This window comes from Camelus dromedarius, chromosome 1 (genome assembly GCF_036321535.1).
Source record: "Camelus dromedarius isolate mCamDro1 chromosome 1, mCamDro1.pat, whole genome shotgun sequence".
Taxonomy (NCBI): domain Eukaryota; kingdom Metazoa; phylum Chordata; class Mammalia; order Artiodactyla; family Camelidae; genus Camelus; species Camelus dromedarius.
This window is the reverse complement of record NC_087436.1, coordinates 111,349,213-111,375,465: the sequence shown is the minus strand read 5'-3', so window position 1 is coordinate 111,375,465 and position 26,253 is coordinate 111,349,213. Positions and strand designations below refer to the sequence as shown.

The window sequence follows — 26,253 nt, the reverse complement described above, 5'->3', positions numbered from 1 at the left end:
ATTTACAGAGTTGTGAAAGAACTTTGTGGAATCTCACTCAGATAACCCACAGGAGTCTTTCTGGACCGTGCATGGTTTTCCACCACAGCACAACTTCCCCTATACTGCTTGGTCTTTCTCCATCCTTGACTCTAACCTCTAACAGTTGCACTAAAATAATAGCTTTTACCTCCCCCAGCTTCTAGAAAGAACATGATTGAGTCCATGTTGACTCCCACGTCAATAATAAACTCTTTTAGCCTTTCAAGATCCTCTTTAATCCAGCATTACCCTCTTTTATAACCTTTTATTCCAGGCAAGCCTGAGCCCTACACCCCAAGGCAAGCCAACACCCTCTCACACACTCCTCCATACCCCGATGTCCTCCTCAGTCACCTATCTCCTCATTCTACTGGCTGATCTCAAGCTTTTTCTATTTTTGCACTTTTTTGAGTTTACTGGGTTTATAATGCAACTCCTCTTTAATTATCCGAAGGAGGTGGAAGCCAGAGAGGACCACCATCCCCAACTTGCGCAGCCTTCAAGAACGGACAGTCAAATCTCTACTACGTGCCGCCCTCGTACAGGGATACAGATATTCTCTCCTTCCGGAGAATGAGACCAGGATATTGCGGACTTTAGTTCGTGGACGCCGCCGACTTCGTGGCCCAAGTTAAAGATCCAGCTAAAGTTAGGATCAGACACTAATGTAACATGAAGGTTCACTTTCGTATTCCTTTTTGTGCTTCATCATGTTCTCCGAGTTCCATTCAATTGTCTATTTTTAACAATAAAAAATGTAAAACCCCTTTTAAAACGTATATATTAAAACATTAGGCGCTATTAGCAAAGCTCCTCTATTCAAAGACAGCATTTGGGCTGACTGCCTTATAATGCTGAACCCTTAGACCAGATGGAAATTCAAAAAACAAAAAGTTCAAAAAAAGGACAGTAATAGAAATAACTCAGCAGGAGGTCTTCACTACTCAGACCTTGGCTGTAAAGCTGCGTGTTCGCCAGTTCTCCCCGATGCCCCGCCTCCATCCCCGCCCCTCGTGGTACCCTCCTCCGGGAGCCTCCTCCCCTCTAGCCTCACGGACACGCGCACGCACACGCCCGCACGCCCCGGAGCACCCGCCACAGCCTCGCGTCCCTTCCAGCACCGCCCAGTCCGCCGGCCCCGCCCCCTGGATCCCGCCCCGCCCCCAGGCGCACGCACGCTGGTCCTCGCCGAGCCGACAGCCCGGCCCCTGGCGCACGCCTGGCACGCCCCCTGGCACCTGCCCCGCCTCCTAGGCGCGCGCCCGCAGCTCCCCGGAGCCGGGCTCCCAGGCGCGCCCCCGCCCTCCATGCGCCACGTGCTCTGTGGAGGGCGGTGCGGGGGGCCGAGCCGAAAAGATGTTCTTGCTGCCTCTTCCGGCTGCCGCGCGAGTCGCCGTCCGACATCTGAGCGTGAGGCGCTTCTGGGGAACCGGTCCCGCCGCCGCAGACATGACGAAGGTGAGGGGCCGCGGCTCGCTCCGGGACCGCCGCGAGAGTCCTGCCCGCGGGCGTCTGGGGCTTCCGGGCGGGTCAAGGCCGCGGTGACCCGGGCTTCTGAGCCAAGCTGCCAACATCGGCTAAAAGGAAAAGTTCCCTGCCTTTGCGGATCTCGGCTTTGGCAGGGGCAGACGGCGCGGGGCTGCCGATCCCCCCTGCATTCTCCCACGGGCTCTGTGCCGAGGGTGCGCTCTCCCTTCTTTTGCTTGGAAGTCCTAGGATCCGAACTCTGCGGCCGACGTTGACAGCCTTAGCTATCGCTTTCTGAGCTCCCACTCTGTGTCGTGCCTTTATCTCATTATTTTGTGAAGTCCTGGCAGTCCCCTAGGGCAGGACGGTGCCAGGATTGCCCCCACTTTAGCCAGGAGGATACCCAGGCTTGGTGCGGTGAACTGTCCTCTAGGATCCCAGAGCTGGCCAGTCACTGGCCCCGAGCTCCGCACCAAGACTTCCCTCCCCCGCTGACGATGGAGGCCAGGAAAACAGAGGTCTTCCGGGAGTAAACTGCCTGGAAGGGTTTCTGGAGAAAAATAACATCTCTCTATGGCAAAGGGCTTTGCAGAGAGACCAGCTCTTTGTGAAATTAAAGGAGAGTGGCCTGCAGGAGACCCGCCTCTCCACCTACTTGAGCTCCGAAATGCTGTGAAGAGGGTTACTTTTCGGCTCTGGGGGATCTGGAAAAGGGAAATGGCTCAGTGGGAGGAGCACACACGTGGGAGTCACGCTTGAGGACCTGAAGGACTGTCCCTGGGGAGGAACGTTCTAGATAGGGCTTGAGCTCAGGCCTCCCCCTGAATCACAGGTGGCCACAGGAGGAGCGGTCTGTCCCCTGCTCTTTCCAATACCGTGGAAATAATCCTACTCAGGTAACATCTTGGCCTGTCAGTTCCCTACTTGGTTGCATGATGGAGTCCCAGACAGCGGGCAGTATTAGGAAAGTTAGAACCTAGAAAGGTTACCAACGCAGAGAAAGCCTATTTTTTTTTTTTTGATGGAAAAGACAGGACACTATTTGATCTAAGTCCCAGTATGATTTTTAGTGTAGAAAGGACAGAGGACTGTGAGGGAAGGCAGCCAAACGGGGACGGACTCTTGCTCAGTTCTGTTCACACGGGCTAGTATGTCAGACCAGGTTTCTGCTTCCTTATCCGTCAGGTGGGAAGAAGACTCCATGTTCTTTTCACCTCACAGACTTGCCGTAAATCAGAAAGCATTTTTAAAGTCATAAGTTGCTGTGCAAAGGCAAATGGTGATTCCTAGGTTTACTTCTTTATTTCAGGTGTTGGGGGCTGGTGCTTAAGCAGATGAAAGATACACCACTAAGTGCTGGACAGAAAGCTCTGCTCCTGCCCCGCCAGGGGAGGTGCATTCTTTTCCTGTCTCCCAGCCTGTGAGTTGGCCAGGGTGCAGATGCAGCCACTGGCATCGATTGGGATGGCATCCTAGAATATTGCAGATTTGCATTTGAAGGTTGTAGGGGAGGGAAAACTTAACCTCTACTTTCCTAGGTTCCATGTCTGCACTTAAGAATGAAATGGACATGAAGCAGATTAACAGGAGAAAGGCATACAAGTTTTATTTCATATTTTTATGCATACATGGGAATCTTCAAAAGGATAGTGAAGACTCAAAGAAGTCTTCAGGCCTCAAAGCTTATATACCCTTTTAAACAGAGGATGAGAAATTGTGGGGATGCGGGAAAGCAAAGGAAGCTGGGTTAGAGGCAGTACGTTGTGAGAGACTAGGAAATGTATGGGGGAGGATGAGGGTTATTTTAGTAGGTTTGTTTGCACAGGTCCATTTTGGTGTTGACTCCCAGTCTCTGGTGATAAGAATGTTCTCTGCCTGGTACAGAGAGAGAACCTTTCTCCTGGGAAATTTTATTACCAGATTTTGGGTAGAAAGGGGGAGGTCAGAGAGGCCTTCCTGCATCTGCTGTTTCTCAGCTGCCTGCAGCTCAAATTAATCAATATGCCCAAGTGGCATATTTTGGTGGTGGCATGTTTTGAGCCCCTTCCAGATCTGACTTGCTTACAAATGGAATTGTTTTCTTAAACAAAGCACCTTTCTGCTCTTTATTTGAAAGTGAAAAAAGCCTTCTATGTTCTGAAAGCTCTTTCTTGGGAGGGGCCATGAAGACCCAAGACAGGTAGTCACTGTGGTCTTGCATTGGCAGGAATTTGAAGCTTTCAGGCATAATGTGAGTGTAGCTGACTGCCCAGCACTTGCTTCTGTTTTGGCTTTGTTCTTCTGTCCTTGACTGGAACATGGTTTGGATGAAATTGTTAGCTCATTTTGGAATTTGGGAACCCTTGAGGTCCTCTAAGGGATCTACCCTAATTATGTTCACCTTTCCTCCTGTTCTCAGGGCCTTGTTTTAGGAATCTATAGCAAAGAAAAAGAAGAAGATGTGCCCCAGCTTACAAGTGCAGGGGAGAATTTTGATAAATTGGTATCTGGAAAGCTGAGAGAAGTTTTGAACATGTAAGTATTCATCTATGGTTTCCAGTTTTTTAAATGCCCCGAAAGTGAAAGAGAGTATCTTTTCTGTGCTTTATTGTTAGTAGATGGAAACTGGCCAGTGTCTTCTCAGTGGAAGTGAAAGAATGTGTCTCTGGAATGCACATTGGTACTTTGTCAGTATCCCATGGGTCTACTGTTCTGGGAAATTAGGACACTTCAACGAAACCACAAACTTATTGTGACAGACTGACCCAGGAGGATCTGGAAAGTACCAGATTTCCTCTGCCCAGCCCCCTGGCTCCAGTTCATTTCTCCCCACCCTCTTTCTACCCACTTCCCCACCAGTCTCTCTATTTTCTATTTCCCTTCACTTGTAGGGAACAACAGGTCCTGGACTAGTTCAAGACAGCCTGAGGAGACTGTTCCTTTCAGTCACAAGCCTTGAGTTTCAAATCTAAAGGGACATGTGAATCGCCTAGGGGTGTGGTTAGATTGCACATTCTAGGTCAGTAAATCTGAGTGGGGCCGCAGATTCTAACCATTCCTACATTAGCTGGGATCTGGGGAAGACAGGAAAACATTGGTGTTTCCACGTCCTTCTGAGCTGCAGGCCACATTTAACAGAAATAAAGGTATCAACCTAGTCCACTGCAACTTTATACTGTTTGGATTATAGATAGCCTATAGCATCTGACAGGTGTCATCTGATAATTAGAGCAATTAATTATCTAATCATTGGGTAGCAGAATTTGCATCCCCTATCAATTACCGGTGCTTCACCAGTAGGCTGCTCTCTGAAGTGCTTTGATTAATTCGTTAATTCAGAAGCTAACATATGCAGGTACAGAACAGCCTGGCCTTCCTGACTGACAGCTATTGGCTGCGGCACCAGCACCCCCTAGCTGTATGTTTGGCGCTGTCACCTGCTTTGTTTTGGAAATTGCCCAGTATCCCATCTGTGGATAAGCACCCACAAAACACCTCCAAGCCGAACACACTGCGGTCAGGTCAGCCTCTTAGGTTGGTGTCTTGCATCTTTTATTAGATTTAAGATTGAAGTCAGCTTCCACCCAGTGCTCAGCTCTCCTCTGCAGCCATGTGCTACCTGTCCACGGCACCACTTCCTACAGTCTTTTTCAAATAAGTTTGTATTAAATCTAATCTTGAAGTTTGCAGAATAGTTTTTGAGCTAGAATTAGAAGTGCTGTGTCTGAGAAATCTGGCCTCAGAGAATTCTGTGTTTTGATAAAAACATTAAGTGCAGCAAATTCATAGAAGTAGTAGTGCTGTAATAAGGCTAACGTTATGTCTGTGTGCATTCTCAAGGGAGCAGAGCAAACTGTAATTTTTATTTTATTTTATTTTATTTTGTTTTATTTTATTTATTTGTTTTAATGGAAGCACAGAGGATTGAACCCAGGACCTCATGCATGCTAAGCACATGCTCTGCCACAAAGCTATACCCTCCCCCTCAAACCAGAATTTTTAAAACAACTATTTCTTCTTGTTTCAGATCTGGACCACCCCTGAAGGCAGGCAAAACCCGAACCTTTTATGGTCTGCATGAGGTATGAGATGAAGATAAGGTTTATCTGGCAAACCCCTTAGAGAGCACCTACTATGTGCCGAGAATTGTGGCTGCAGAGTTGTGCAGAAAATTTTGCGTCAGGTAGTATGTACAGTTTTACCCTGGTGTTAAGCCACAAGTATTATTTCAGATTGTAAAGAGGCAAATTGCTGTCAAAAAGTATTGCCTCTCGATTCCTCAATCTGCAGGCTGCTTTGGTTCAGCTGCCATCGCTGTGGTACTGACATCATAGAGTTATTTACAGGATTACCCTCACTCAACCTTTCAAACACACAGTTTTAAGATTTTACCAAGATAATAGGGCTTAAAAAAACAAAACCAAATTTCGCAGCGAGTTTTGCCCCATGTGGAGTTAAAAGTGGTTGTGTGCGAGCTCATGTCACGTTTCCTGCTGGAAATGGGTGCTTTCAAGACAGAAAGCGGCTGACTGTGTGTTTTTCTGGGAACAGGACTTCCCCAGCGTGGTGGTGGTTGGTCTTGGCAAAAAGGCCGCCGGAGTTGACGACCAGGAAAACTGGCACGAAGGCAAAGAAAACATCAGAGCTGCTGTCGCAGGTTCGTTAACTTTTGGACTTTCATCCTGATGAAAGATTCCTGAGGATCGCTCTGTAAGATTATCTGCCTCCCCTCTTTCTGACCTCTCACCATCCCCGCCTCTCCTATACTGACACAAACAAATCTCTTTACAAAGCTCCCCTTACCGAACGTGCTTGGCCTTATTTTAGATACAGAAGGTTAGCTTATGGAATTTTATTTTTCTATTTCTTTAACTTGTGTCTGGGGCTTTCATGACCATTTGTTCACTCGGTGTTGGCCTTAGAGCTCTACTTTGCCAAAAAGGCCTTCTTGTGATGCAGCCCTGGTGTGGCCCGACTATAAATCACATGGAGGCATCACATTTATAAATCAGGGAAAATGGACGCAAAGGGCAGGGCACTTGTTTATCGCTAGTTACCGGACGTGTGTGCCTGTCTGCATTTGTCACGTGGATGGTGTGAAAGCTGCCCTTGGGTCCTTTCAGAGCTGAGCGCAGGACAGGGCCTTCACCATCGAAACTATGATTAAAGATACTTTGAAAACCATTGCTGAGGCAGTGATAATTAGCTTGGTCGATCTTTGGTCCTGTGTATTCATATGTGCTTGTTAAATTTACTGTCATGTTCGTGCTGGCTGATCATTTCATGACTTTTAGTTGGGAGATTCTGCTGACTTGAGCTTAATAAAATGCCCTGTTACTATGGACGTGGCTCAGTTCCTTGGATATAATTTTAGTGTTGTCACTTCTCTGACATTTTTTTCAACCTGGGAAGCTCCTGGGGGCTGGGCCGCGTCACCAGGAGATCCTGCTGTTTCAGAAGTGGTTCTAGCAACAGCAGCCTCTCCGAGGAGCTGGAGCAGTCATCTTATCTGTCGGTCTGTCCTGCCTCTCACTTGTGGGTGTGTGCCCATCCTCACTGGACAGCAGGGGAGAGGGAGGCTCAGGGCGCAAGGTCAAGTGTCTGCTGGGATTTGACCCCCCACACCACGTCCCTGCCTTCTGCTCTCCAAGGTGTCTCTGTCTGACTGTTTTCCGGTCCCTCTGTCCCTGGGCAGCGGGGTGCAGACAGGTTCAGGAGCTGGAGATCCCCTCCGTGGAGGTGGACCCCTGCGGAGATGCGCAGGCCGCGGCCGAGGGGGCGCTGCTCGGGCTGTATGAGTGCGACAACCTGAAGCAAAAAAAGAAGACGGTCGTGTCACCGAAGCTCCATGGAAGGTGAGGGGACAGACCAGGGACGCATGCATTCCCCGTGCTCTGGCAGCGGGGCCTTTTGGACACTAGCTGCCTCTTTTCCGTGTCCAGCACTGCCATGTGGCTTGTCTATGGCTTCCTCATCACTGTAGCCGTTTCAGGAGGTTGATGACTGTCCCCATGTTCTGCCCCTGGCTTCGTCCTGTGCATGTCTCCCCTGTGACTCTCCAGACCCTCCCTGCTGCCTGGCTCCTAGGGATTCAACCGCGGGAATAAGATGACAGATGGGTCCCAGCAGCTTCCGATGTGGATCATTTCCATCTAACCAGCACCTGCTCGCGCTGTGCTGAGTGCCAGAGAACACGGATGAAGGGATACATCCTTGCCCTCATGGTCTAGTGGGGAGACTTGTCTTTGAGCACCAGCTATACTCCAGCCCTGTTCTGGGTTCTGGGAGATGAGGTCCCTGCTGTTAGGAGGGGAGACCTTCAGGAGATGGTGCTGGGGGGACAGCGGGCATCTTCGTACAGCCTGGTGGTTGGCAACTGTGATGAGAACGAGGGCTCAGTGACCCGTCAGCCTGGCTCTGACTCTGGCTCCCACTTCCTGGCCGGGCGACCTCAGTGACGTGACTGCAGTCTCTGCGCCTCATTTCCCTCGTTAGTTGAGTAGAGTTGTAATTCCGATTTTGTGGGGCTTTTATGATCGAAAGACAAAACCTGTCAAGAGAACCCTGTAAATGATGCGCGTTGTTTTCCCTTCCCGTGCCCCATGGTGCGGGAGGGCGGGTGGGGAGGGCCTCCGGGTCCCCGCCAGGACTGAGCAGGGCGTGCTGGCTCTGCAGTCACCCCTGGGACCGCAGCACTGCTGACGCAGCGAAGGAGGGTGAAGTGGGCCTTTTTGTGGAGACCTCTGCCATCAGTTTGGGTGGTGGACTTGGAGGCCCATCGGTCCAACCCCCTCTTTATACAGGGAGGATGCTGGGGCTCCCCTGGCTCCCCTAGGCCCTAGTGGGGGCCGTGTTTTCTAGCTCTGTATAAACTCTAGCGGCTGCTGCCCCGGGTCGAATCACAAAGGATGAATCCGGGTCTCGTGTGTCCATCATTTTCAGTATGAGCCCCTGAGCTGTGCCGCACTCAGTGTTCCAGGGAGGCTGTCTGACCATGACCTTGTGCTTTCTCCTGCCAGTGGGGATCAGGAGGCCTGGCAGAGGGGGCTCCTCTTTGCTTCTGGGCAGAACTTGGCCCGCTACCTGATGGAGATGCCTGCTAATGAGATCACACCAACCAACTTTGCTGAACTGATTGAGATGAATCTCAAAAGTGCTAGCAGTAAAACAGATGTCCACATCAGGTAACTCAGGATTATGTCACAGACTCGTGGGATGTTAGGGCCAGAAGAGCCTCACAGACCCTAAAATCCAGTGCTCTCACTATTCAGAGAGTTAACTTCAGACCCAAGAGGTGAGATGACCCCCCCAGCAGCTGCACACAAGCTGGGACGAGGGCTGTTTGAGGTTCCTTCCATCGTGTCTTGCCTTGCCTTGGAGAGAGTGTCATGACTTCACACTCCATAGTGTGTGTGTGTGTTGTGTGTTGTGTGTTGTGTTTTGTAGCGGTTTTACTGAAATTTAATTCATGCAGAAAATATGCAACTCAGTGATTTCTGGTCCATTCACAGAGTTGTGCTGCCGTCACCACAATCGATTTTAGAACATTTTCGTTACCCCCAGACAGGAACCTTTTGCCCATTAGCAGTCCCCTTTCATTTCCCTCCCCGCCAGACATCAGTTTCATGGACATTTGGATTCTTTCCACTTCTTGGATCTGATGAATAATGCTGCTGTGAGCATCTGTGTACCAGTTTTCATGTGGGCATATGTTTCCATGTCTCTTGGGCAAGTAGCTGGGAGTTGAATTTGTTGGATCAGATGGTAACTCTTATCTTACCTTTTGGAGGAACTTAACATATTATGTTTTGTTTTGGTTAATTCTTCCTTGTCTTTTCTCTTTTTGACATACATGAGGAACACAGCACACCTGACTTGGCATGGAGTGAGTCTCCGCCTGGTGGAGTCCCTTAGCTGGATTAGATACCAGAGCTGGGGTGTGGTCAGCAGCTAGGCTGTTGGACATAAAAGGCAGTCCCTCTAGGCTCTGTTACCCTCCTGGGAACTCCTTGTAACCCTTGAAGCCAAGTCTGAGTGTTTGGGAGTTTATGATGAAAATGAATAGCTATTTATTTGCTTTACCTGAAGAATCCTTTACTATGGACACTGTTTCTCAAGGGAATTTCCATTGAAAAAGAAGACAGTATTTAATTGTAATTAGAGGTCACATTTTTTTTTTTTCAAGAAGACCCCTACAGTCTAGACAGAGTGAAGAAAAGGTGTAGTCTATAGAAAACACAGTATTAGAGCTTGATAAAATTTCTGGAGTGGCCACTATGTATTCTGTAGCAATGTTTAGTCTCTAAAAAGGTATCCTAGCCAAGGCAGTTCCTTGTTTTATTTGAGGAGACACCAGAGCTGCTTTGTGTCAGCAGATTGTGGCTGTGTGGCCATGGTAAGGGCACCTCCTCTGTGTCTGGGAACTTGGCACATAAAGATGGGTGGCGGGGGTCCTTGTCTCCAGAAAACTGAGGACCTTGTAGGAAGGAACAGGCAGGGAAATGTGGTGCCCGGGGGGTGCTGCAGGAGCAGGGAGGTGGAGAGGGCTGTGGAAGAGATGAAAAGGCACCTTAGCAGAGGCAGGGACGTTGCTTAGAAGTTAACAGCAGGGCTAGTGGAGCAAAGGGAAGGCGGCCAGAGAGGAGGGGGGCGGGTAGGGTGTAACCCCTCAAACTGCAGCAGCTGCATCAGACCCGCTCCGGCATGGGTGGGAGCAAGTCAGAGGAATGCAGACTGTACTGCCAGAAGGGCAGGACTTCAATAAAACATCAAGCACTGAGTTTGTGATTAAGAATACCCACATTACCCAGCCCTGCTGCTTTTGAAGTGATTTTTCTTTTTTAGTTGTCGTACCTGCCATTTTTGTATTCTTTTCCCTCTTAAACTTGGGCGGCCATCTCCCCATGACGAAGGCCTAGTTTAATAGTTTGAACAAACGGCTAGGAGCGTCCTTGGACGTGGTTGTTTCTGGTCTGTGGGAGGGTAGGATTTTTCCCACGGCCTAATTACTGTGGCCAGAAGCCAGTGCAGGGCCCTTCCGTGCCCCCGGCCTAGGAGGAGTCACCCTACGGCGTCTGCCTCCTGGTTGGCACCAAGGACTCTTCCCGTTGAATTACCTGCATCGAGCCCAGGTTTATTAAGTAATAACTAGTCTTCCCCCTTTGATACGTCTTCTCAAACTGTGAGAAATAGTCTGACTACATTAAAAAGATTGAATTTCAGCAATTCTGTAAAAACAAAGAAATGGGCCTTGTAGTCTAAACAGTGGAGTGTAGCTTTGTTGGGTTTTTTTGTTTATCGATTGGTTGTTGCTTTGTCTTTTATAGAAAGACCAAAAATAAAACAGTAGGCCCCTTGGCTATCTTTTAAGCTCCTTTATCATCTCAGAGCCTTGCTGACTTCATCTTTAAATTAAAACTGTAGAAATATGTGAGTGGGTTAGGGGCAAACTATCAAATAATTACCTGATGTCACATTACATATCATACATGGATCCTCTTAGTAAGTCTATAGCTAATCTCTTGATGGAGGTGTCACTGATCTCATTTTATAGATGATGGAACCAGCTCAGAATGAAGGGACTGACCCAGGAATATACAGAAAACAGATAGGATGTGATAATTAAAGCACTAATATGTGTGTATTTTAAGAGCTTGTGTGTTACACTTTATTTTACACACAGATGAGTTTATTCTCAGTCATTTTGAAATAGAGATAGCAGCATATATTTACTTTTTTTCTTTTCTGCCCTGTAGACCCAAGTCTTGGATTGAGGAACAGGAAATGGGGTCATTCCTAAGTGTGGCCAAAGGGTCCGATGAGCCTCCCGTCTTCCTGGAAATTCACTACAAAGGCAGCCCCGATGCAGGTGAACCACCGCTGGTGTTAGTCGGGAAGGGAATCACCTTCGACAGGTATGCCTTTACTGTATCTGTGCTTTGTATTGTGGTGAATGCTTCGTATGCAGTTGTATTATTTGGTGTATAATTTGCTTCAAAAGCCTGGTTTGGGTCAGATCTTATGTGTTATTTTAAATGTATTAAGCTCCCACTTAAAAACTGCCTGCTGTCAGGCCCTTTACATATATTAGCCCCAGTCTTACCCCCAGGAGGTGGGCACTGCAGACATTCTACAGGGAAGGAATCCATGACTTGGAGAGGTCAAATAGTTTGTTCAAAGCCCTAAAAATAACAGAGTTGGAAGTCAAACTCAGCTGTGTCTTTAAAATGTCTTAAAATCTTCCCCCCACACACTGATTCTCCTGTGTACATATTGAAGACTGCTGTGGATGATGAGGCAGCCGTGTGGGTCATGCTGTCTTCCCTTTGCTGACTTCAGAGGACTTTTTTTGCTGACCAGACTAGCTTTGATTAATCGTATTAAACCATAAGTATTCCTTAGAATTGGAAGCTCACTCTAGTTATTTCAACCAAGGAGAAGCTGAGTTGGTGTTTCCCATGGAAAGCATTTGCTACTAAATACTAGTTTCAGGGGTGCTAATTAAATGTGAGACGTAAGAAGAATCACTTGATCAGAAAGCTAGGTTAGATTTTGGATAACAATCCTTTATCAGATCTTTCTTTGGCAGATTGTTTTTCCCGTCTGTACCACGTCTTCTTGTTCTCTTGATGGTGTCTTTTGAAGAGCAGAGGGTTTTCATTTTATGATGTCCAGTTTATCAATTCTTTATTTCATGGATCATGCCTTTGATGTTGTATCTAAAAAGTCATTGCTGTATCCAAGGTCATCCAGATTTTCTCCTGCATTAGCTTGTAGGAGTTTTATATCTTTTTTACATTTAGGTCTGTCATCCTTTTTGAGTTAATGTTTGTGAAAGGTGTAAGGTATGTGTGTCTAGAATCGATTTTTGCATGTGGATGTCCAGTTTTTCAGCACCATTTGAAGAAAGACTATGTTTTCTCCATTATATTGCTTTTTTCTTTGCTGGAAATCACTTGATTTTATTTATGTGGGTCTATTGCATTCGATATTTTTTATTTCTAGCACATAATATAATACAGAATATATTTTTTCAAAACATCGTATTATAATTACTGATATATAAATAAAATTTATTGTTTTTAACCAGGGGAAAAAACAAAAAAAAACTAGGTTAGATAAAACAAATGAGTTTTTTATCTTGTTTTGTCTTAACTTTGTCAGGACTTCTTGGGGGTCTAGAATATAGCATCTTCTAAATTTCCTTTTTTTTTTTAAAAATATAGTTGACATCTAAATTTCCTTTTGAAGGGAATTTGTATCTCAGGGAATCGTGGTCCATGGAAACTGCTTTGGAAAATGCTGCTAGAGATCCCAAAAATCTTGAGGTCCTAGTCCGTTTTTGCACTCATTCAGGAATTCTGCCTGAAACGTGGTTTGAATCTTATCCTTACAAGAGTGCTTCTAGGCACTGTGATGCCTTGTCCTGGGCAGAGCTGGCCGCCAGGGCAGTCTTCCTTGTACCAGCAGGTTGTAATGCCTCTTGTTCACTGGTTCACGTTCCCTCCTGTAAGGCGCTGGTCTCCCAATGGTCTTCATTATGTAGCCCATCAGTGAAAGATCCCAGCTCATACCATTTGAAATAGGCACATTTATTTATGTTACATGCATATACTGTTGTAGTAAAGTATTATAAAAAGGTACAGCATATAAAAATTAGAGATTGAAAGTTAAGTTGTCTTTAAATGTCTTGCTAATTAAAATGGTTTTATACTATCATGGGCTAGAATCTTAATGCAAACATTGATGCTCAGGGTGAAGTTTATTGTTAATTTAAATCCATATTTGAATTTTTTGCTATGGGAATATTGAGCAAGGAGGCCTGACCTGGTCTTTTGGGTTTAGAGGAGGCTTCCTAGAAGGAGTGTCAGTCTTAGCGTAAACGGTTAAGGACAAGGGAGTTGGTCGTGCTGGGAGCAGGGCCGTGCTGGGAGCAGGGACGGGAAAGAGCAGGTGAAGGCTGCAGGCGGGAAGGAGGAGGGACCTGGGACCGATGGAGTGCCAGAGTGGCCGCGGCTGAGCATGGCTGGGGGAAGGGACGAGGTTCAGCTGGAGACGTAGCCAGAAGCTGGGTTGTCCTGGGCCTGGTTAGATTTTGAACTTTGCTCTAAGAACAGCTGGAAGTAACTGCAGGGTGTCCAGCAGAGGGAATGACGTGAGAATTATATATACAGTAAAAGCCACCCTTTAAGTGTTTAGTGCAACGAGTTTGACAAATTCATTCACCCTTGCAGCAGCCACCACGATTATGAAAACAGAACATTTCCCTGATGCCCCCAAAACCTGCTTGGGGAGTTTGGGGGCGATGCTCTTTGGCAGTCACTTCCTCCCCCACCCCCTACCTGGACAACCAGTCATCTTTCTGTTATTGTAGATTCGTTTGGCCTCTTCCAGAAACTCATACACATGGAATCTTTTCTGTCTGCCTCCTTTCTCCCAGCATATTATCTCTGAGGTTTAACCATGCTGTGGGTCGTAATCTGTTCCTTTATATCACTGAGTAGGGTTCCATTGTGTGGAAATATAAACATTTGTTTATCCAGCCATCTGTTGAGGGAAATTGGTTTGTTCCAGTTTGGGGTTATTAGTAATAAAGCCAAGACCATCTGTAAGCCTTTGGGTGGGCAGAGGTTTACCTTACTCTTGGGTAAATACCTAGGAAAGGAGGACTGAGTTGTATAACCACCTGTTTAAGTTTGTAAGAAACTATCGAACTTTTCCAAGCTGGTAGTACCATTTTGCATCCCCACCACCAAAGTACAAGGATTCTGCCAACATTTGATGGTGTCGGTCTTTTTATTTCTTGCCCCTGCAGGGAGTGTGTCTTGGTATCTCTGGAGTTTATGTTGCACTTCCCTGACTAATGATGTTTAGCCTTTTTTTAATTCGTACATCACCTTTAGTGAAGTGTCTGCTGAAATCTTTTACCCTTTATTATAGGAGTGTTTGTCTTATGAGTTACAGGGTTTTTTTTTTTTTTTAATGTATTCTAGATACAGGCCCTTTGTCAGACAGATGTGTTGAAATATTTTTTCCCATTCTGAGGCTTGCCTTTTCATTTTCTTAAGTGGTATCTTTTGAAGAGTAGTTCCTAATTTTGATGAAGTGTAATTTATCAAGCTTTAATTTTATGGTTCATGCTTTTTTTGCTGTGTTTAAGAGAATATTGCATATGCCAAGTCTGTGTTTTCTTCAATAATTCCTACGGTTTTAGCTTTTAAGGCTATGTGCCATTTTGAATTTTCGTGTATACTTATAAAAAGCATTGAAGGTTTTTTTTTTTCCTATATGGGTATCCATTTATTTCATCACTATTTGTTGAAAAGACTGTCCCTTCCTCCATTGAAGTACCTTGGCACCATGTTAAATCAGTTGACTACATAATTGTGGGTCTATCTCTGGACACTGTTTCCTCCAGGACCTTGTAACCAAGTATCGATGGCTACAGCTTCGTCTTGAAATCTAGTAATAGGAGTCCTCCAACTTTGCTTTTCTTTGTCAAAATTACTTTGGCTACGTCCCTTGCATTTGCATTTCAATTTTAGAAACTGCTTGCCATTTTTTTACACACACACACACAAAAGCCTACCGGGATTTTGTTCGAGATAGTTTTGTTTTATTTTGTTTTTGGTGAACATTTGGTAGTTGTGTAGGTAATAGAATGGAATTATCCTAGAGGGAGACCTGAACATATAGGAACCAGGTAAACTTCCAGATCACTGGTGGTGTAGCCTCAACTAGGAGGGATGCAGGAGAAAAGAGATGGATGGATTGGAGGCAGATCTAAAGGGTGAGCAGAGATGCCTGCTGATCTTGGACTGGAGGTTATCTAGAACGAGTCCTACAAAGAGTAGAACTCCCAGAAGAGAAGTGGCCTTGAGATAGATGTGGCGAGTAGTAGGACAGCCTCATGCACCATCATGCTCCCTTCACCCCCATGGGACTTCATGGACTAGGATGTACTTCTTTTCTTATTCTGAGCCATTAGATAACCTTATTCTAGGTGTAAATGACAACTCTGTAACTATAAAGTGCTTCTGAGGTGAGTAAGAATCAGGACCTGATTTCTAAGGCGAGCAGATGTTAGAGCAAGGAGCTGAGTGTCTGTCACCAGGGCACGTCCGCAGCAGATCCCAGTCAGAACTTAACGTCGAAGCCCCTGGCAGCTTGCGCAGTCAGTGGAGCAAGTCACTCTGGATTCTTACACGCCAGAAGCAGAAAAGTCACTTGTTAGTTAAAGACGTCTGTCTGGGGAGGTGGCTTGGGTTTCTTGCCAGTTGAAACCTTTCTCAGCTCTTGTGTTTGGGCACCGTCCCTGAAGCTTTGGGTTAGCGTCTTCCTGGTGCCTGTGGCTGATGTGGGTTATTTTTTGCCACAGCAGGAGCCAGCACACCTCGGGGGTGGCAGAGGGAGTTGTTCTCCCCTGTCCTGTCCCCGTTGGGGGTGGGGGGGAAGGGGTCCTCCCAGTCTTCTGAAACCTGTCAGCTTTCTTTAACAATGTGTGACCTTCAGGTTCAATAAGTTGATTGATTCATAAAATTTGCTGAAAAGGCAAATCTACGTGGGTGTGAGGAGTTCGCGAGCTAATATAGAGATGGAATTTGAACAGCATTGATTGCATGATGTCGTAACGTTTGGCTTAAATGTCACTCAGGCAGAAATAAAATGAGCTCAGATGCCCGCCTGTATTTCTGGGATTATTTTTATTGAAACCATAAGCCATCTTTTAAAATGTTGAACTCATTCCAGGTGGCAGTTTGGAAATTTGATGGTGCTTTTGTGTGGTAGTTCACCCTGAGCTTACACATTCTTTTTGAAGAAAGTGGCTCCAGCCCTCTTCCTTGCTGTTATCGTTACACATTGTCCTTTCCCCCTAGTGGTGGCATCTCCATAAAGGCGTCTGCAAACATGGACCTCATGAGGGCTGACATGGGAGGAGCCGCCACCATTTGTTCCGCCATCGTGTCTGCTGCCAAGCTTGACCTGCCCATCAACCTCGTAGGTGAGTGGGTAGCGGGGCCGGGTGGGGTGGGTCTCAGAGAGCTTCTGGAATCTGGTCAAATAGTAAAATGGAGACAAAAAGCATGATTTCTATTAATCTGAAAAGATCAAGAAATGGTTCTTAAATAGGTTTTCACGCAGCAGAAGCTGTCTAGCTGAGATAAGTGTTTTCTTGTCTGAACTGAGTTAAATGTGTTCTGCATGGTGGGCTGCAACTAGAATTGATTTGTTTTACTTCTGCAAAAAGTGGTAGCAGTCGAGGGCACAGAATGTCAAGTCTGCGGTTTGCTCCAATGGGAAATGCTCAGTAATCAGGCTGGTGATTACCTCACAGGGTTGTGGCCGATTAAATGCCTTGATACACACAAAATGCCTGGGATGGAAAAAGTGCTGAGTACGTAGCAGCAGTCTTTGTAGTACAGGGTGCCAGACACAGTGCTGGGAGGTTGCCTTGTACCGGGGTGCGGTGGTGGGGAGACTGAGGCCGAGTGACTTGCCCAGTGTCACATCCATTGCACGGGAAGGTAGGACTGCAGTCTGGATCTATCTGACAGGCCCTCCTCTCTCCTCCTCCTTTTTGCTGAACTATTGAAAGTGAGTTGCAGACATGATGACACATCACACCTTGTACATGTCCCCTAAGAACAAGGACATTCTGCGTAATGACAGGATCAGTATCATTTCCGAGGATTGATATAGTAATTAAATTCAAACTGCCCAGTTGTCAAAAAAATGTTCATTTTCCATGTGTGTCTATACACCCACACATTTATTTCCATTTATTTTTGAAATCTGGGAGCCACTCTAGGATCACTCATTGCATATACGGTTGCCATGTCTCTTTAGTTTTCTTTAATCTAGAACCTATTTCTGCCCCCTTTTTTTCTCCCATGACATCAGCAGTTTTAAAAGTTCCAGGCTTTTCTTGTGATGCTCTGCAATGTGGATTTATTTATTTCTTCATGATAGAATCAGGCTGGACTTCTTGGGAAAGAATGCTACACAAGTGACATGTGCTTCCTGTTGCTGGTGCACATCGTGTCGCCTGGGACACGGGCGACGCTAAACCTGACCACCTGGTTGACGTGCTATCTGTTGGCCCACTGGCGACCTCGGTCCCACGAGTGGCACATTTGGAGCCAGCGCGCTCCATTTTCCTTCATTTATTTTTTTTAAAGGTTTGGCCCCTCTTTGTGAAAATATGCCCAGCGGTAAGGCCAACAAGCCTGGGGATGTCGTCAGAGCCAAGAACGGGAAGACCATACAGGTTTGTAAGCGGCAGACGCAGCGCAGCCTCCGCGTTCAGGCGTTCCTGACGGAATCCCCGCGGAGCCACAGAAGCACCTCCAAGGGGTGCAGAGCGCGGGCTCCATGTGGGGGAGGGCGCTGTCTTCATCACGAGGAGCTTTCTGTGCAGTGGAAAGTGTTTCTTTATGGGAATTTTCAAGTTGGTTTTCCTACCTTACTGTTCCCCTTCTTCCTCTAGGCTGTACACACCAGTTACCGTGAATTTACAGCCAGCCCCGCAGGGCGTGGCAGAGCAGTAAAAGTGCAGGCTGTTTTCTGAATAGACCTTTGCTGCGGCAACTTTTTCTGTTTAGTGACGTGTTCTGGGGGACAACACGTCCTGCACCTGGGGATGTGGCAGCCGGTCCTCCGCTGGGGCGTGTGTGTGCGTGACACACTGCCCAAAAACTGAGCCTCTGTTTAAAAGAAGGGGAGATGATGTAGGTGAGGTTGCTGACGTCTCAAGAGTCCCCCTGTCTGGAGATACATACTTTCGTACATCTTTCTTAAACCCTTTAGTTTATTTGCTTTTAGAAATCTTGACCCTTCCTCTTACAAACCTATTGGTAGAACCAGACACTTCTATTTATTTCACTGTCCAAAGTCAGCAGCATTTGGTCCTCAGCTCTGGTACCGGGACGATTACCTGATGTTTGCTCTTCAGATTAAATATGTTCCTACTCTAGCGGAAGTATGTTTTTGATACTCGATGCCAAACGTCACACCAGCTTTTTCTTACTTTTAAATTAAACATTGTTGTGAGTGTCTAATTTTTTATTCACTGCTTGTACCATCTTACCTTTTTTTTTTTTTTTGACCCTTCTCTCTGCAGGTGGACAATACGGATGCCGAGGGCAGACTCATCCTGGCCGACGCGCTTTGCTACGCGCACAGCTTTAACCCGAAGGTCATCATCGATGCCGCCACCCTGACAGGTCAGACAGCGAGCTTTTCCTGCTTTTGTTGGAAGGAGCCTCATTGATTGGTGCCGAGTGCACACACTGTACTCGGGACATTATTCCCCTAAAAGTTGGCTCGTTCCATTTGCATTCAAATGTCTTTCACCGAAAGAATCGTTCTGTGGTTGTAAACTGTTTCAGATAATAGGTTGGTTGTTTTAAAACATCCCAGGCTGTTATCTTTAAAAAAAGAAATAACAAGTGGGTCAGGTCAGTCCATCCAGAGTGACATTGAAAAATGATGCTAAGAGATGTTTTCTGTTACCATGGCCATTGGATACGTCTGAAAGGATAGGTGTCGAATCCCCAAATCGGCAGTTGTTTTTATTAAGCATAATGTCACTGGGTGTTTTCTGAATTTGTGTACTTGCTGTTACACAGAAATAAAACGCTGGGGGTAGGGTGGTCAGATCCTCATTCCGCAGAGACAGGGCAGGGTAATGTGCCGTGTGAGGCATGGTGGCTTTAAGGCCACCCCAAGGGGGGCTCCCAGCTGTGCACCTTACTAGCCTGTCAGCCTTGCGCAAGTTCCCTGATCCCCTCAACCATCAGCATGTGGGGAGAAGTCTGTTTGCTTCACAACGTCATGAAAATCGGAGGGAGTTTCTGGAAGGCCTCTTTACTACAGCGCCTGCCTGTGGCAGACACCACCACTGGCTCTGTAATGAACAGATGTTCAAAGGGATGACAGTGGGCATGGCCTTATTGCAAAAACCCAGTGTTTGTAATCTTGCATCCAACAGTTCTCTTTCTAGGAATTCACTCTGTCTCTGCCTCTTTTAAGATTAAAATTCAGGTCATTTTTTATCCTTTGGTTTTAATTCTTCCTCTGATCATGTGAGCCTTTAACAGAAATAGGTTCATGTTTTCCTTTTATGTGGTTCTAACAGTAGTCCACGGTTTTATTCGCTAAGAGTCCCTTTTTCAGGCTGGCGACATAGTATTTTTATGGTCTTTTGTCTCCCTGTTCAGTTCAGCAAATCTGGCTTGCGGTCAGTGCTCATCTTCTCCATGCGAAAGTTAAACACGGACGCAAGGCTCTTATGGGCTGGAGAGGAATCCTGTCTTGAGGACAAGTGAATATGGGTGGGAAAAGCCACTGACTTGAAGCCAAGCAGTAATGAGCATGTACGTGTCACTCGAGATGTAGCCCCCAGTCATCTAGACAGACCACAGGCAGAGAATAACCAGCACCCACTGCAGTACCTGGAATGTAGTGGGTGCCTTGAATGGTAGTCGACACAGTATTTAATTCCTGCAGATGGCTGCTTCAGAACAGAGGCGAGGCCTGCATCTCGTGGGGAGGGGTGGTCAGCAGATCCTCACACTGACAACAAGCACAGAGAAGCTGAGTTAAAAGGAATCCGTGAGAGCCTGTGCAGTTGAGGATTTGACAGGTCTGGGAGGGCAGGCATCTCGTCTTGAGAAGTGCTACTCTAGCCAGGATCAGAAGGAGTCATCACCAGGGGGAGAAGGAAGGGAAGAGAGTCCCCCCACCCCCAGAGGGCACCATAGGAGGGGGCAATGGGAACAGGATGGAGAAGAGCAGAGTGTGCCTGGGGCGGGGATGCTCCAGGCCAGTTTGCTGGCCTTGGCGTATTACGGGATTTAGTCTGGAGCCAAGTGCAGCGGGAAGCTACTGAGCAGTGTTGAGTGGGGATGATAAGGTCACGTTTGCACTGTGAAAGGGTCCCTGGCTGCCGTGGGCCAAATGTGTGGGGGAAAGGCCAGAGGAGACGGTGGCAGTCAGGGAGGCTGGTGGGCAGTGCGGGGTGGCAGACTCTCACAGATGTGTAAGTGTGCCTGTTAGGGATGCGTGTCTGCATTTGGCCTCAAAATAATCTATCGGATCTGGGGGGTTTAGGTGAAACAAGTTTACCTGTGACTCAATAATTGCTGGTGCTGGCTAATGAGGACTTGCATGTCCATTAAATTATTCCCTTTGCTTTGTGTATATTTGAAGTTTTTCACAGTAAGTTTTTTTTTTTTTAAACTATTACAATAGTCCAGTGGTAGATGATGGTGGTAGCAGTCATGGTGCAGGGAAGAGGTTTGGTTTGAGAGATAATTGGGAGGTAGAGTCACAAAACCCGAAGGAACTAATGACCCAAACAGATCCAAGTTGCTCAGGTGTCATGTGGAATCACAGGTTTTTACATACAAGTCACTACCTCAAAACTGATTTGCTTTAAATTGTCAACTGTTTGCAATTTCTTACTATTATGTAATTTTAATGTAATTTACTTGTGATTTCTTGGGAAAAATATGCAGTCCAGCATCCTAGTGGCACAGAGCCATCTGGTCCTGAAGAAGTGCTGCTCCCTCCCCGGGGCTGGGGTCCGTTTACATCACTGTGGTCCTGTATGTGGCCACAGAGATTAACCAAAATTAACAAAATGAAACAAGGGCTCTAAGCTTTATGTCTTAAATCAGAGACGTGCGCAAACACTTATCCACAGACATGCAAGCAGAGGGGATTATTCAGTGGTGTCAGACAGCCACTAATCCTAACTGCAAAGAAATTTAAGGATGTGGAAAGTATTGTATGTTGTTAAAAAAAAGTGAAGTTTACACAACAGAGTATATATACTATCTGAGTTTCAGTTTTCCTTGGGGGAGATGCTAACCAGTCGTTCATGCAAAATCATGGGTAAGGATTAAGGTGCCACCTGGACATGCCTTGCATTATAGGCAGCAAGTGCCACCTGTGAAAACTGTAGGATTTATCGCATCTTAAAAGTGGCATCTCCTCTGATGTTCCATGAGTGTCCTGGTAGTTAAGGATGGTGGGTTCTGCTTTTTCCTTCCAATAAATACAGAACTCATAAGCGCCAGGCAGTGTATATGCTTAGAGTCAGCTGTGATCCCTGCCCCAGAGCTTACCACTGGGCCCAGCAGATCACAAATGAAACTGCCCGAAAATGATACCGAAACCACTGGAGATGGTGCTGGGCTGCTGCGCCTGGCTGCTGGCATTCAAGAGTGTGCTCGGGAGAACCTGAAAAATCTGAATTTTATAACTTGATTTTTTTCTTTTAACGTGTTCATTTTAAATGAGAAATCAGCCAGTGGGACACACTTGGGGAAGGAAACAAAGATGAAACAGAAAAACATGATGAAAGTCTTGTAGGAGATAATTACTGAGATGTGATTAAAAATATTAAAAAAATTAGAGATGCCTAAATATGGATTAGTAAGTAAATTATGACATGTTCACACTCAGAGACATTGCAGATTTGATTCCAGACCACTGCACGAGAGTGAATATCACGATAAAGTGAGTCACGTAAATGGAGAGACTGAACGCTGACCAGAGGGCTGTGTCTTGCAGGTGCCATGGACATAGCTTTGGGGTCTGGTGCCACTGGGGTCTTCACCAATTCTTCCTGGCTGTGGAACAAACTATTTGAGGTAGGAATAATGCATAGAGACCTAAATGAAGGAGATGATTTAATTCTTCTAGCCTTGGAAGGCTTCATTTTTTTCAACCCTGTGTTTGTGATTTTTATGTTGTAGATTTGCCTTTGAAATGAAAATGCAGTAAACTTGGTTCAGTGTGGTTTTCTATAAATGTTCCAAAATTACGGGTGTGATGCCACATGCCCCCTCCTCCAGGAGCCTCAGAATTACGGGGAAATGACTTACAAATACTGTGGCCATACTGTCGAGTCCCTGATGTAGAAAAGGTTAAGAGGACAGCTTTTTAAAGGAAGGAATGGCCTTTAAATGTATACGTGTCATGAGTCAAGTAGGGAAGCCCGGGATCCTCAGCAGGCAGTAAGAAGGACACCTTTGTGGTTCTCTGTGCCTCCTTGGAGCCTGTTCCCAGCCAGCCTCTTCCAAACAGCAGTCTCCCACATCTGTCATTACACAAAGTAACGAGGTCATTTTGTCTTAGGATCTGGCTTTCTGTGGTGCAGTTCCAGGCATGTGTTTCCCCTGCACACTGAGGCCACAAACGTCACAAAGACTGTTTCACCCTAATCAAACCAGCAAAGCTTGTCTGCACTATAGGATACCAGCTTATTAATTTGACTGAGACCAATAATATTAGCTTGATGATTTTAGCAAATGCTCTACAAATTAGTGGGACTGTTTTTACAACATCCTTGGTTTCGTTTATAATTCACAAGAAAATCTTTTGATTAACTGGAATGACTCTGGAATCTGTTGTGTAGCTTCACTGTTTGTTCTCCAGGCCAGCATTGAGACGGGAGACCGTGTCTGGAGGATGCCTCTCTTTGAACATTACACAAAACAGGTCGTAGAATGCCAGCTTGCTGATGTTAATAACATTGGGAAATACAGGTATGTGGAGTGGGCTATAAAAGGACATTTTTACAGTCATCATTGGTTGCCAAAATGACTGTTTTCAATTTTAAACCCTTTTCACAAAATGTTCAGCTATCCAGATTTCCTTATGCCGAAGTGCTCGTAAGCATTCATTTCTCTTTTATTTTCAAGGTATTTCCCAACTGGTTCACAAAATTTGGCATGTTTTCAAATCTAAAGGTCATTTTAAGCAAAATGTAAGGGAAGGAGATGGACAAAATGGTCATTACCAGAGGAAACAGCATTTATCCTTTACTGCTTAAAGCTATGTCTAAAGATAAATATCCTGAAAGTGATTTCTGGGTTTTCTTAATAGGTCTCATTAACTTTGACTTTGCTCTCTGGTCATAGAAGCCACCTGGCAAGGATGGAGGATCTTAATAAAATGTTTAGTGCACATTTACCTGGGGTTAAATAGTGATTTTTGTCTCTGTCTTTAGATCTGCAGGAGCGTGTACAGCTGCAGCCTTCCTGAAAGAATTTGTGACTCATCCTAAGTGGGCGCATTTAGACATAGCAGGTGTGATGACCAACAAAGATGAGGTTCCATACCTGCGCAAAGGCATGGCTGGGAGGCCCACGAGGACCCTGATCGAGTTTCTGCTTCGGTTCAGTCAAGACAGTGCTTAGTTCAGGTGCTCTGAAAGTCCTTCATTCTGTCTTAAATGGGCAAGAGAGCTTCTGAACACTTTTGAAGGAATAGATAAAAATCTTTTAAGGGAAACAAAGGATGGTATTTAAAAACATAGAGCAAAATGAAATTTGTATGCCTTTTTTTTTTCATTTTATGCAGAGATTTAGAAAGGTAAAGTTAATATCTTGCTTGACAAAGATTTTTAAGATCCTCTATGAAATGATGACTTTTTAAAAGCTACCTAATCACTTTTCAGAGTATATGTTTGTAACTGAGGAGCAAAACTGTATTTCAGATTTGTGATGCTGGGAATATGAACAAACTAAAAGTTGCTGTGCAATTGTCAGAAACAATAAATCCAACTTTTCTGCGCTCTCTGCTGTGGCTCTGGTATTTACTTACATATTACCATAAACCCAGTGATGCTATAATGTAACTTGTCTCTTTTGGCTATTTTATATGAACGAAGTCATTAAGTTGGGGCACAGTGATACAGGTATTTTCTCAATGTTAATAATTTTGGGGCACTCAGTGATGAGCTTTTGATTTTGTGAGGCAGGTACTATTATCCTCATATTACAGATGAAAAAATGAAGCACAAGAGAGGGTTAGCAACATGCCAATGATGTCACCAAGCGAGTAAGTGGGAGAGCAGAAATTTAGGCCCAGGCAGTCTGCCTCCAGAGCTGGCATTCTTAATTGTTGTAATGCTTTCTTTCAGTTCAGTGACTTGAATGGATGTGGAATTTATTTGAAATACTGAAATAAGACCACAAAAGGGACTGTCAATGGGTAAACTATTTGCTTACCACCTGAAACTACAACCAGTAAAAATTCCATTTGTTCAGATTAAGAAGAAAGCTTTTCCCTTTCCACATTTGTATTGTGTAAATCAAATTACCCACAAATAGGATCTATGTCTTTTTTCTTTTAAGACTTTGAAAACGTTTGACAGGGAAAGCTCTTTATTGGAGATATTTTTAATATTTAATATTTTAAAAACTTGACATATAAGAGGACATTATGTGCCTAAACTGGCTTATACAGAAGGAATGGCAATGGATATGCATATCCATGTTATTTATTAGCATTAAAATCAGGCAGGAAGAGTGTGTAAACGCAGGTTCCTCTGGGTAAGCGTATCCTGAAGCTACTTCGGCAGGAAAGATGGAAATGGAGAGGTGGAACTACCGGCTTGTGAAGGGAAACTAAAAAATTTTAGATTTCTTCTGTGTGAGTCAGAAGACTAGGGATTTGACAGAAGGCATTCTATCAAAGACTTTTTATAAATAAAACAACAGTAGAACTCTTGTATTTACTAGAGTGTGGGAAACAAAAGGTATGGGTTAGCCCTGGATTCTTGGGCCTATCTAATCTGGCTGAGATGAAATTTAGTTGCCATTGCAAGTGTCTGGCTACCAAGTATTCCACAAACGCTTGGCAGATCCTTAGAACCATGCTCCAGAGGCAGGTGGTACCATCTGCATCTGTCATCAGTGAAGACAAAGCATGGCTTGGAGAGGCATGGCTTTCGAAGAGCACCAAATCCAAAACAGTGGTGGATTAGAACACTATACCTGAAATAGGAAATTCAAAATTCAAGCAGCCTCACGGTTCCACTCCACTATTTTTGGGTTCATAAAAGTTACATTTTTAATTAAAATATTATTTATGTTAACATATAATGGGCCTATTTTTAAAGTAATATATTTTTAAAATACTCGGTTTTAATAGGCAAATATTTTACCTATTTTTTTAATTTGATAGGTAAATATTGCCCGACATACCCCACAAAAACAAAAATATTTGGAGTCCAACAATTTTTTAGGAGTGTGAAGGGGTCCAAAAAAGTTTGAGACCTGCTGCAGTAACTACTTCCTTCTTGGCATTCCATTTTTGTTCAATTAACAAATATTTATTATGTCTACTTTATGCCAGGCACAGTTCTGGGTGTTGGGAATACAGGTGAAACAAAACAGGCAAGCACTGATTACACAAAGCTTGTTTTCCAGTTGATGTGTTGTGTGTGTGTGTGCAAGGCAACTTAAGTCAATGAAGAAGAAAAGTAAACAAGATAATTTCAGGTAACTAAGTATTGTAAAGAAAATCAAACAAACAGGTTGAAGTGGCTGTGAGTGTGGGTCTAATGAAATTGATGCTGTGCAGGTGACTTCTGATTTGAGATCTGATTGGCAAGGGGAAGACTCTGATTTTTCTCTGCTTCTGCCCTGCCCTGCTGGCTTTTCTGTAGCTCCTTACATATGCCAGGCAGGTGCCTTCTTCAGCACCCACCCCCCAAACCCGGTCTAGAGAACTTTCCTAAATGAATTTTACTCCAGTCACTCCAATGCAGATCTCCTCAGAGAGGCCTCCATCACCCATCTCAAATCCGTCACTAGCCATTCCCTTACTGGACTTCATTATTCTTGGCACTTCTCTCTACATGACATTGCTCAGCATATGTATGTGTTTATCCAGCTCTCACAAAACAACAGTAAAATCCCCAAGGGCAGAGACTTAGAAGTGATCGCTGTAACCCTCAGATCATTAAACAGAGCCTGGGACAGGGAAGGC

The 26,253-nt window shown here is 45.3% G+C and overlaps 1 protein-coding gene and 1 long non-coding RNA gene across 2 annotated transcripts; one reads left to right on the top strand and one right to left on the bottom strand.

Annotated features, from left to right (window-relative positions):
• Positions 1–1,279: 1,279 nt before the first annotated feature.
• LAP3 (leucine aminopeptidase 3) lies at positions 1,280–24,056 on the top strand. The gene is made up of 13 exons (XM_031436862.2): positions 1,280–1,479; positions 3,887–4,002; positions 5,495–5,549; positions 6,019–6,124; positions 7,163–7,322; positions 8,487–8,651; positions 11,223–11,381; positions 16,344–16,468; positions 17,646–17,734; positions 18,587–18,689; positions 22,045–22,124; positions 22,912–23,021; positions 23,486–24,056. The coding sequence occupies exons 1-13, from the start codon at positions 1,378–1,380 to the stop codon at positions 23,673–23,675; spliced, it is 1,560 nt and encodes a 519-aa protein (XP_031292722.1). The 5' UTR covers positions 1,280–1,377; the 3' UTR covers positions 23,676–24,056.
• LOC116148368 (uncharacterized) lies at positions 16,293–20,340 on the bottom strand. Its single transcript, XR_004131803.2, has 2 exons — positions 19,920–20,340; positions 16,293–16,519 (listed from the first exon to the last, which is right to left on the bottom strand). It is a non-coding gene; the product is annotated as an uncharacterized LOC116148368 (long non-coding RNA).
• Positions 24,057–26,253: the final 2,197 nt, after the last annotated feature.

What these genes read in the sequence shown, in the direction of transcription:
- LAP3 (XM_031436862.2), top strand. Translation starts at nt 1,378, where the DNA reads ATGTTCTTGCTGCCTCTTCCGGCTGCCGCGCGAGTCGCCGTCCGACAT. An exon ending in CCTGCCCATCAACCTCGTAG is followed by an intron (nt 16,469 to 17,645) that starts GTGAGTGGGTAG and finishes TTTTTTTTAAAG; the next exon opens with GTTTGGCCCCTCTTTGTGAA. An exon ending in TGTGGAACAAACTATTTGAG is followed by an intron (nt 22,125 to 22,911) that starts GTAGGAATAATG and finishes TTTGTTCTCCAG; the next exon opens with GCCAGCATTGAGACGGGAGA.